This window comes from Taudactylus pleione, unplaced genomic scaffold (genome assembly GCF_031769625.1).
Source record: "Taudactylus pleione unplaced genomic scaffold, aTauple2 ptg000208l, whole genome shotgun sequence".
NCBI classification, from domain to species: domain Eukaryota; kingdom Metazoa; phylum Chordata; class Amphibia; order Anura; family Myobatrachidae; genus Taudactylus; species Taudactylus pleione.
This window is the reverse complement of record NW_028284610.1, coordinates 1,182,341-1,194,732: the sequence shown is the minus strand read 5'-3', so window position 1 is coordinate 1,194,732 and position 12,392 is coordinate 1,182,341. Positions and strand designations below refer to the sequence as shown.

General features: G+C 41.0%; 1 protein-coding gene across 1 annotated transcript in view; it reads left to right on the top strand.

Moving 5' to 3' along the window:
• AMPH (amphiphysin) overlaps positions 1-12,392 on the top strand; it is a 289,944-nt gene that overhangs the window by 240,861 nt on the left and 36,691 nt on the right. Inside the window, exons 11-12 of the mRNA XM_088478141.1 lie at positions 1,838-1,966; positions 3,638-3,751. Of these exons, the coding sequence (XP_088334267.1) occupies positions 1,838-1,966; positions 3,638-3,751 (243 nt within the window). The remainder of the gene's footprint in view (positions 1-1,837; positions 1,967-3,637; positions 3,752-12,392) is intronic.

Here is a 12,392-nt window from a genome sequence, read left to right as displayed (position 1 = left end):
ATTGTTTACGAGGACATCAGGTTATATCTGTGTTTTGGTTTTTCTCTTAAAATGTATGGAAGCATTCATCTAGTGTTCAATGTCTGTGTGCAGAAGAGCAGCATCTGTGTAGTAGTACAGAGTCTGTGTTTATGTCTGTGCAGTAGTGCATCATATATCTGCATCTTGGTCTCGGTATTTTTGTCACAAAGAGGAAGACCGGAAGTTTACCATTTGCACAGCAATTTCTGTCTGGCAGGAATAAATTGTGAGACAAATTGTTCCCTGTTATTATTATTAGTATGGATGTGAGGTCACACAGCGTTCAGCAGTGCCGCAGAGTAGAAAAATAGGATATACATAGAACAGGGACATACTTGTTATACAAAATAATTGCAGACTTGAAAACAAATGGCAAGGAGGGCCCTGCTTATGAGAAAGCTTACACTATAATTGGAAGAGGACACAACTGGATACTGTAGGTGGAAGTGGGGTGAGCTCTAATAAATGGATGGGGTTTTAATGATTTGAAGGCTGTGATCTGACTGGACCTGGTAGAGAATTCCGCAGGTGACATGAGATGTCTCGTAAGCAGGAATGAGAAGTGGGGATAGGGGGTGTATATTTATATGAGATCTGAGATGTATGAAGGGGTAGTGTGGTTTTTTTAGGTAAGGGTAAGTTATTTGAATTAGCTTTTAGAGGACTCAGGGAGCCAGTGTAGAGGTATTTGCAAAGTGGTGTAGCAGATATGGAGCAGTGATAGCATTTAAAACGGACTGAATCAAGGATAGATTGGTGATAGGTTGATTTCTAGTAGCAAAAGGTTATAGTAGTAAAGGTGGGAGATGATGAGAGAGTATACAAGATTTTTTGTAGCATCATGTGATAGAAAAGGGCATAGTCTAGCAGTAAGTCAATGCAAATGTAATACTGTAATGTATGATTGCCTGCACAGGTCTGTCTCCTGGTTCTAGTTTTGCTTTGTTTGCATTCAGCACTTGTTACATTTCAGAAATACTAATATAGATAAACACAATAAATAAATGACCGATTCCTCAAAAGGTTCAGTATTATCTTGTAGTAGTATAGTCCCCTCTGATTTGAATAAGATCACTTAGAATTCCTGTGTTTTTATATTTTACAATAGTATTGCATTTATTTTATTTTATTTTTAGCATTTTTTGGAAAGTATTTTTTGGTTGATTATTCAAGACTGTAATCCCAAATTTAACTTTTCTAGAAGTCTTTAAAACATGCTCTCATTACAGAGATTAGGCAATAGACTTGTCCTGTCTAACAAATAAATTCATTATAACATCAAACTACAGGTTGAGTCTCCGATATCCAAAATGCTTGAGACCAGAGGTATTTTGGATAACGGAATACTCCGTACTTTGGAATATTTGCATATCATAATGAAATATCTTGGGAATGGGACCCAAATATACACACATAATGCATGTATGTGTTATATACACCTTATACACACAGCCTGCAGGTAATTTTATAAAATATTTTCAATAATTTTGCGGCTCAAACAAAGTTTGTGTACATACATAAAATTCAGTTATGTTTCATATACACCTTATACACACAGCCTGAAGGTAATTTTAGACAATATTTTGGTGCAGCGTTCCGGGTATATACTCTTTCAGTTTTTTTGCGTTTGCTTTGTCATTCTGCAGAATGCTCATGGTGCACTGTGTCAAACTGAATTCTGTGTAATTTATACTGTATAAATAGATCAGAGATTATTATGGTCAAATAATTAATCTGATTGAAACATGATTGTTAGATATTGATTACACCTGCTTAAGAATATTACATATTTAATCTAATTTCCTTATATTGCTAGCTGAGAAAAGGCCCTCCTGTACCACCATTACCCAAACTCACTCCATCTAAAGAACTACAACAAGAAAACATTATTAGCTTCTTCGAAGACAATTTTGTCCCTGAGATCAATGTGACGACCCCTTCACAGGTAGGTGATAGTGTATACAAAACCATGTCTGTATTTTGTAAAACTGCATGTTATGCTATATTCATAGACACAAAATACCACATAAAATGTTGCTGTTTAATGTGCATGTGTACAATATTAGACCTAATGGAGATATATATACAGATGTGCCCTCACACACCTTTCCTTTTTTGCTTCATATGGCACGATATGCTTAGCATGTCTAAGATGCTCCACCAATAGTAGCGAGTGCATAAATTCCCTATTTTTACTGCAAAAGCATTTGTATATAGTAGCAGATTAAAGTAGCAAATTTGAAGAAAAATCAGAAGGAGTGGTGGAATATGATGCATTCCGGAGCTTGGCACCTGTCCCCCTGTAGCTAAGGCCCCCATACATCAGCAATTGATTGCAGCAATCGTGCAATTTGCAATCGATTGTGTATAAAAATCTTTCCCTTTTTCAATCGATTGTGGCAATTATACACAATTGATTGCAAATTGCATGATTGCAGCAAACAATTGCTGATGTATGGGGGCTTTCACACCATCTGAAGATGGCGTTAGCTGTTGCACCCTATGGGTTACATATTGCAAAAAGTACCGAGCACTCTCAGCAGACCACACACACACAGTAGTGCGCACGGCGCCCAAAGAAGTAGTGAAGGGATCGTGAGTCCCTGTTCCTGCGGGTGTATCTTAACACATTTAAATCTTAATTTCTTAGCGAATAGTTGTGGCAAGAAATTATAATTATCTGGTCTAAGTCCCAATAATAAATATGCCCCATTGTCTTTATATTTGTTTTCATTCTTGCTCTTCTCCTCGCTCATTTTGTACTGTAAGCCACTTGTTAAATGTCATCAAACATATTCGCTATTAGGCATCAATTAAACTACAAAAACCTTTAATACATCAGCTGCAACTCGCATATGCAAAAAAAAAAATTGCTTAACATAAACATACTCACAAAAGCATTACTATGCCTGAGTGACAAAGAAAGCACCAATCAGTGCCAGCGAAGTGTCCGCAAACAGCTAACCACAAGCAGTTCCCCAGTGCCAGTGACTATCATCATTATCTGCTACATGCCTGTCCCCTGACCACCTATAAGTTAAATGTCTTTCTCTGGCTTCTATGCAGGGGCACTGAGAATGGATGGGGAGGGTACTGGTTATTCGGGCCCAGGTTTGTCTTGGAGAGCAGGAATGTCCCACCTCGGCCAACACATAATCTTTTTAGTAAATATTTTAAGGAGGAGGTATGGCCATACGCAGTGTTTTTAACCCTGGCCATCAGTATGTCTCGACGGCCCTGCTTAAATATGTCTTTTCCGCAGTTTTCATATGTTTGCATTTGCATGAACACATATTGTACTCTGCCTATGAGAAATCCCCCTGCCACCATATGTTCCACCTCTCTGGCTGTCTGGATACTATCTGCTATATGCATGCAGTTCTGCAAACAAGCATTTATGCATTTGTGCATGCGTGGTGCGAATTGACACAAGATATTCTATGCGAGCTAGCTAGTACTCATTTGCATCAGCCCCATTATGTACAGACTCTATGATTACCAGATGAATCATGTTATTTACCCCATTTTTGCAGCAGTACAGACACACATGCTCTACAGTAGATGGGTATGTAGACAGTTGGGTTTAAGATTGATCATTTCATATTTATCTTTAAAGAATGAAATTGTAGAAGAGAAGAAAGAAGAATCTTTGCTAGATCTGGACTTTGATCCTTTCAAACCAGAAATGGTATCAGTAGGAATAACACAATCTCATTCACCAATGTCCCAGGTATGTATGGTGCTTACAGTGTTGCATAGTAACATACACATTTGTCTTTATTTACTGTAGCTTTGCTCTCTGAGCACAACCTCTCTACCAGATCTAGTGCTAAGGTTTTTCGTGAGTGTACAGTATTTTTGCACTATCGTCAACCACTGTACTGCATCTTCAATAGTGCAAAGTTGGCATATTTCATATAGAACAACAGACATGTTTTGAGAGAACTCACACATTATAAATAGCCTATAACATGGCACGCCACTGTATCTAATACTGTGGTCTAAGACATAGGGGTCTTTTGCGTGATTTTGGCAAAGCTTAGTAAGGTTCTGCACAGTATATTCATCCCCCATAAACAATTCATGTTTAACAAGTACGTGGTACATTAAACTATTGTCATGAAATGGTGCATCCAAATTTTGATATAATGATACCACTTTCACACAGAAGAACCTCAGCTTTTACCTGACATTTGATGCACAGGTTTTTTGTTGGTCCCAGCCTGTACCCTCCTTCACACAGAAAAGCAAATTGCTGGGTAATGCATTTGGACCCAATAATTTGCCGATCAACCCGGGTATTTCTTCTGTGTGAAAGGGTCAACCTCCCGGGTATTTCTTCTGTGTGAAAGGGTCAACCTGGGTCAGCATTCCCGGGACTTCGACCCTGGTATTCATAGCTTTTGATCATTTTGTGGTTGTTATTCATAATCAGTACACGGATCTTTATTTATAGGCATATTGAAAGTTTATTTTTTTTTCTTAAGTGGATTCTGTTTTATTTCTATTTTCTTATATGCGAACTTCTTTGAAGAAATTAGAATATTGTAATTTTCATATGGATTATCCATTACACATCAAAAAATAAGAAAATACTTTAATTTGATTTAATAAAATGATGAACAAGAGCATTAGGATGCATTTTATTCATGTTAGTTTTATAACTTTTGCAGTTTTGGTATAATGGGCACCTACTATATTGGCAAAACTGTGGTCATCTCAGGGGTCCCAATCTTTTTTATTACCTGAGCACCACACTTTGTACCTGTTCACTATATTGAATTGTTTAATTAAATGAGATTCCTAAAAGCAGCAACACATGGAAGATTAATAAAAAGATCTGGCTTTAAAAAACATAATATCTGCTACATATACAGGTATCATCACACTAAGCTGGAATATAGTTGATCCTATAAAAAAAACCTACAGTTTATGCCTCAAAAAAGTATATTTCAGACTCATTTGTAGTGGCTATACCATTTTTCATATCAAGATGTGTGAGCCCAGTGAGATACTAAATCCCTTCCTATATAAGGAAAGTGCTTATTGGCCTCATATGGAGCTGTGTGATACCATTAAACGCATGCAGGGGGGGTTTCTGAGTACCCAGAAACTCCCCCTGACAGACTGGAGAGCAGGCACCATCTTCTTAAGCTTCGCCCATAGCAGCTAAATGCCGCAATTCGCGGGTCAATTGGGAGGAGGCGGAGCCAATATGACTTGATTACTTTTGAATTGCATCATTTGGCTTCGCCCCCTCCCGATTGAGCCGTGAATCGTGGAATTTTGTCACTAGGGGCAGGGGCCTAATGACATGGTGCCAGCCTGCTTTGTCCCATCCTCATCAGGTCTACAACCTGCAGCCATTTTCCAGTCGTTTTACAGAGCCGGACCCCCCGCGCCGACGTGGGACTCCGGAGAGGTAAGTAATATTATGGGTGCTGGGTGTGCGGTGCGGGGCCCCCCTAGACCCAGGGGCCCATGTTCCCCGCACACCCTGCACCCATTATAGATATGCCCCTGTGAGTGTGTAAGGTATGTGTGACATATGTATGTGTGTGTATATACACAGTATATATGTGTGTGTGTATATAAACAGTATATATGTGTGTGTGCAAGGTATATGTGACACATGTATGTGTGTGTGGAAACCCCCTTGTAAAAATCCTGCGTTTGCCCCTGGATACACATTATGAACTATGGTGAAATGTCTAGTAAATGGCATTAGGCTGTCGTCCTGAAGCCAATTCTGATGCTAGGTGTCGAGCAGGTGTTAAAATAATAACCTGGTGCTGAGGACCAGGTGTACAGTATGTGCAGTATAATATCTACAAACTGCTCCATTATTAATACAGTAATAATAAAAAAAATCACCCCTGGCATCATGTCTCAATATCAGTGCCAGGGATTTGTCTGTATTTTTATCAAACACAATAAAAGAAAACATTTAAATTGTAATGTATTAAAGTACAAATGCACAATGTACAATACTATTCTGATGTTAATGTTAGAATTCAGTGAATATGCCCTATTATTATAGATAAAACATTTTATAAAATATTTTTTAAATGTTTTGTTTTCAAAATTCTCTTTTCTTTTAAACAATTGTACAATATTCTCCTTACATTTGTACAAATATTTTTAAATTGTATATGTAATAATCGTGTTCATAAATGCTGAACATTTTCATAGTTGCATAAAAGTACTATTAAAAAAAAAGCTCTAGTACAGTATCAATCATTACATTTCACAGGATCATATTTCAAGCACAGAATTTACTTTGACATTTAGAAACTCTTGAAATACCAGAGTTCTTGTTTTTATCTTATGTTCGGCACAGAGGTTGCTCTTGTCAGCAACCTCTGTTGTTGATGATATATATATATATATATATATATATATATATACATATATATATACTGTATGTATATAATATATATATATGTATATATATATATATATTAGGGATGAGCGGGTTCGGATTTCTGAAATCCGAACTCCCCCGAGCCACCCCGATCCGAGCCAGCAACCGAGTCTGGCTTTGGGTTTTCCCGCCTGGCTTGGATCTGAAATCGAGGCTCAACGTCATCATCCTGCTGTCGGATTCTCGCGGGTTTTGGATTCTATAAAAGGCCCTCGCGTCGGCGCCATTTTTCACTCCGGCTGTGGACAGTGATGAGAGGGTGGGGGCTGCTGTGCTGGTGCTGCTGTTGTCCATAGGGCTGTCTGGGCTGTGTTGTGCAGTGTTGTTGTCCCATAAAGACTGTGTTGTACATAGAGGGAGGGTGGGGGATGCTGTGCTGGTGCTGCTGTTGTCCATAGTGGCTGTGTCCAAAGTCCATAGGGGCTGGCTGGGCTATGCTGTGCAGTGCTGTTGTCCCATAAAGGCTGTAGTCCTAAAGGGGTGCTGTAGTGTTGTCCAGAGGGTGCTCTGTCCATCAGGGATGGTCCCCCCAAGTGCAAAAAAAACATTTTTTTTTCTGTTTGTGTGCGCATTAGCTGCATGTGCATCAATAAAGTAGCAGCGCCAAGCGTGCGCCTGTGTCATAAGTCAATGGCAGACTGGTCTGTTTAAGGGTGGTGTAAACCCCAAAGTGCTCCGAAAAATAAAAAAATATATTTTTCTGTGTTTGTGACTTGTGTGTGCTCTTAGCTGCACGTGCATCAACAAACTAGCAGCGCCAAACGTGCGCATGTGTCACAAGTCAACCGCCGGCTGGCTCGTCTGTTGAAGGGTGGTGTAACCCCCAAAGTGCCGCAAAAAAATAATATTTTTCTGTGTTTGTGACTTGTGTGCGGCGCGCCTTAGCCGCACATATATCAACAAAGTAGCAGCGCCAAGCGTGCGCCTGTGTCATATGTCAAGGGCCGGCTGGTCTGTTGAAGGGTGGTGTAACCCCCAAAGTGCCCCAAAAAATAAAAAATATATTTTTCTGTGTTTGTGTGTGCCTTAGCCGCACGTGCATCAACAAAGTAGCAGCACCAAATGTGCCATAAGTCAAGGGCCGGCTCGTCTGTTGAAAGAAAGTGTAACCCCCAAAGTGCCAAAAAAATGAAAACATTTTTTTTTTTCTGTGTTTGTGTGCGCCTTAGCCGCACGTGCATCAACAAAGTAGCAGCACCAAGTATGTACTCTGTGGGGCCTAGTTTCTCAAACTGCCATCCTGTCTGCCACTGTAGTGCCACTCCTAGATGGGCCACGTGTTTGTGCCGCCCAATTGTGTTGCTTAGCATAGTCATCCAGCTACCTCGGTGCAACCTTTTTGCCTAAAAACAATATCGTGAGGTGTGAGGTGTTCAGAATAGACTGGAAATTAGTGGAAATTTATATTATTGAGGTTAATAATAGTGTAGGAACAAAAAAAAAACAAATTCTGTGATTTTAGCTGTTTTTATAGTTTTTCCCAAAAAAATACAGATCCAAGACACAAAACTAAAATTTTATTTATTTATTTTTTATTGGAGCTACCAAAAGAAAAAACAGTGGATTGGTCTTCTTCAGCTCTTTCAGCTATCGCTGATAGTTTCTTCAGAAGGAATTCCTTCTGAGAAAACTATGATTGATAGAGAAACACGTTAAAGACTTGTGGGGTACACTTCTTTTTAGTTTTTACCCCTTACCCATGCATATCTGCAAAATATAATTGGAACCAGCACACCTCTCATTATCAGCCAAGCACGTGATCATCGTTCTAGGAAGTGTTACCCCTGCTATTCAACTCTAAAGATGGAGCACTTTGTGCCGAGTGCTGTGCTACAGAGCTCCGGGAAAAAATGCGTCGAGAAGTGCTTTACATCGTGCTGCAGAAGTGGAGAAAAGTGTGCAGTTTCACTGGGTGAGAATATCAATAGCCCTATATGTGAACAACTTTGTATTTATGGACTGGATACAGTGACTCCTAGTGATCCACAACAATCGGGTTCACTACATCAGTCTGCATTTCATCTAAGCTACAAGCTACATATCTTCATTTACACCTGCATTTTCACGGGTAGTGTGGAGACATATATATATATATATAATATATATATATATATATATATATATATAATATATATATATATATATATATATATGTGCAAACACTGGATATCCCCTTACCATTGACTGTGAGACCTTCAGGGATTTGTCTCGATTGCAAAGTGCTTTTTATATATTGAAAGGAGGAAAAGATACAATTAGATTCTGTGAGGGCGATTCAAATGCTTTGCCGGCGGCTTCTTTTTGAAGAAGCCCGACAGAGCAATTCAATTGTTGCACTGTCAGGGCGTGATAGCCGCCGGCGTTGGCATTCCTGCACGCACTCAGGAGGGTGCGAGCAGAAAAGTGTGAGAAATGCGCTAACCGCAGTTACCGCACCCTAACCAGAATTTTAGACGGGTTTAGCCGTTTTACACGGCTAAACCTGGTCTCATATGGGGCGAAGAGGGCGATAATTAATGAGCACCCAGAACAATTGAATAGCAAAACTGGGCGCTCATTAATTATCGTGGCTAAAAAAACAATTGAATCGCCCTCTATGTGCACAGAAGAGATACAGTCAGGTCCATAAATATTGGGACATTGACAGAATTTTCATATTTTGGCCTCTATTCACCACCACAATGGCTTTGAAATGAAACAAACAAGTTGTACTTTAACTGCAGACTTTCAGATTTAATTTGAGGGTAATTACATCAAATTTGGTGAACGGTGTAGGAATTACAATGGTTTCTATATGTGCCTCCCACTTTTTAAGGGGCCAAAAGTAATGGGACAAACTAAACAACCCTAAATCTAACTTTTACTTTTTAATACTTTGTTGCAAATCCTTTGCAGGCAATTACAGCCTGAAGTCTGGAACGCATAGACATCACCAGACGCTGGGTTTCATCTCTGGGTGATGCTCTGCCAGGCCTCTACTGCAAATGTCTTCAGTTCCTGCTTGTTCTTGGGGCATTTTCCCTTCAGCGAATGAGGTGGCGCACTATATATATATATATATATATATATATATACCCTCTATTTCAATACGTAACCTAGTTTCTGAGTTTCAGGAATTTGTTTTTCTCTCTAATTTCAAAATAAACTACAGACATTCCTCACTTGACCGAGTTCCGTTCCTACGGTCGTTAAACGAATCGGGCGTTAAGCGACGGCATATAATAATCGGGAAGCAGCAAGACCCAGGCTGAGGGTGATACATACCTATGTGTGCCCCACCTCCTCCGAGAGCGTGCCGCATCCCTGTCTGTCCTTTCTCTTATGGGAGGCAATATCTCCTGTGTGTCCCGCGCCACAGCCACGGCCCCCTCTCGGACAGAGTTGCTGTTTTCTTTTGTAATCAGTGCAAGCCACAGTTAGCTGGTCAGAGCGCCGGTCGTAAGTCCGAACGGTCGCTAAATAGGTAGGATGTTATGTGAGGAATTTCTGTACTCTAAATCTATAGCGGTTAACCTTATGCTACACCCCCCCCCACGCCCACTAATGTAGTGGAAGATCTAAAGGCCTTTTTCCCCTTTTCCTGGTATCCCTTGAGATTTAATTACTTGAGGATTTGGTTGAATCGTGACCTCTCCAGATTGTATTCAGATAAATTTTTTCCCCTTCTGGCAAAGATCATAAGTGAACTTCGGGACTGGCTCCAGGAACGTTCTTGTGGCTGGGTATGGCAAGTATGATTAACATGAATAAACTTCCCAGAATACTTTACTTGCTCCAGACCCTCCCGATATGTGTCCCTAGGAGCTGGTTTATGAACATTCACTGCTTGGTGTGTGGGGAGGACGACTGCCTCGCTTCAGACATGACATGCTCTTTAGACATAGATATTTGGGGGGGTTTCAGTTGCCCCACTTCTTTACTTACTATGAGGCTTTGGCTCTCAGTAGAGTCCTAGAATGGACCCAACGAAAATCTGACAGACAGTGGGTGATGCTTGAGTACCATGGACTCCCAGTTTGCCTCGGATTGACAGCATGGTTACAGACCCTTTCCTCTGTTACCCACCCCACTGTAGGCCAAACCCTTACTCTCTGGAAATCCTTAAGGAAAAGATTGTTTGTTTCTTCTACCATCTCTTCTATGACCCCACTCTTTCATAACCCTGAATTTCCCCCAGGGGTGATATCCTCCACCTACCGACTTTGGATACAGGCTGGGTGGTGCATGCCGGTGAGCTGGTTTCCTTGTCTGATGTGCTCTCATTTGACCAGGTTCAAGAGACTTGGGGTCTACCGGCGTCTGAGATTTGGAGATACCTACCTATCCAACATTTTTTGTCTAGCAAATCGATCCGCGAGGTTACCCGTAGACTCCCAACTTCTTTTGAATTGATGTGTCAGTCCCAGTTTCGTCCTCAACATTTTCTCTCCTCTGGATATAAACTGCTCATTGAAGACACATTTTCCACATTTCCACGCTTCACGGCTGACTGGGAAAGAGATCTGGGTATACAATTAAACCCTAAGGATTTGGACAAGATCTTTCAGACCACTATGTTCTGCTCGGTTAGCTATTCGGTAGTGGAAACTCAGTTTACAGTTCTTGCCTGCTGGTACAAATGCCGGTCAGTTCTTGCTAAAATGTACCCTGGCGTTTCCGCTACATGTTTTAGATGCGCCTCAGCTGTTGGTTCCCCTCTCAATATATGGTGGGAATGTACTTCTTTATGGCCCTTCTGGAACCCGGTGATCTCTTTATCTAAAGAGATAGTAGGCCAGGACGTTAGCTCAGAACCTGCTTTCTAGCTCCTGTGTCATCCTATAAAAAATCGATCTTGAAACATCTTAACAGTGCTAACAAGGCTATAATTCCAGTCCACTGGAGATCTTCGAACCCTCCAACCATAGCGGAGTGGTTCTCCAGACTGGATTTCTATATTTCTATGGATGATTTTATGTCTGGGGCTACTACATTTAGAGAGTTCAGTGGCATCTATGTTAATGAGGGCTGCAAAAATCTAAATTAAGAGTTTATAATTATACCCCTTTTACACCAAAGTCACGGGTCTGACTCAGGATTTGGAACACGTTTCCAACCCGGATCAGACCCGGGACTGACCCCCTTTTACACTGGGGTGCCGACTCGGGCAGCACCGTTCACACTGGAGCTAGATCAGCACTGACCCGGCTCTCCGGCGCAGGTGAGCAGCGCTTCTTACCCTCCCTTTCCCTCCGCGTCCCTCTTACCTTACTCCAAAGTGGTCCGGAGGTACGGAGAGCGAGTGGGGTGCGCTGCTCTGTTCTGGTCGGCCCGGCAGTGGACATTTGGAGATGATGTCATCTCCAAGCGCCACTGAAGCCGGCCAATCGGACAGCATGCGGCGTGACCCAGGTCATCGTGACCTGGGTCGCGCCGTTTGCAGGATTGACATGGGAATGACCCGTGCTCAACCCTGCAATCCAGGTCGGATCCCTGGGTCACTGGACCCGGGTTAATCCGTTTACACCAACAAAAATCCCAGGTAGATGCGTGTTCACGTGCAACAACCAGGGATTTTTTAGTTGGTGTAAAAGGGGTATTACTTGAGTCAAATAGAAACCCAGTGTGAAATATGCAAATATTTATAGAAATCAGAGGAAGGAATACTATATGTGTAATGTGGCAAAATATATTCACTCACATTGTCTATGAGATCTAACCTGCCAGATCATTACTTGACCTACCAAGACATCCCAATAATTGGGTAATACATAATTTGCAGACAGGATGCCATATGTCTCATTTGATTTTGGTCAAGGTTGGTGTTGAAAAATTACTGAACAGATTTCCTGCATAGAATGACTGGTCTCACTGTTTCTGATTCTGAATAGGCTCACTCCTCCAGAATGGATAATGTAGTCCGTGCAAGAATACAGAAAGCAATATTATACATTGTACAATCTATTGG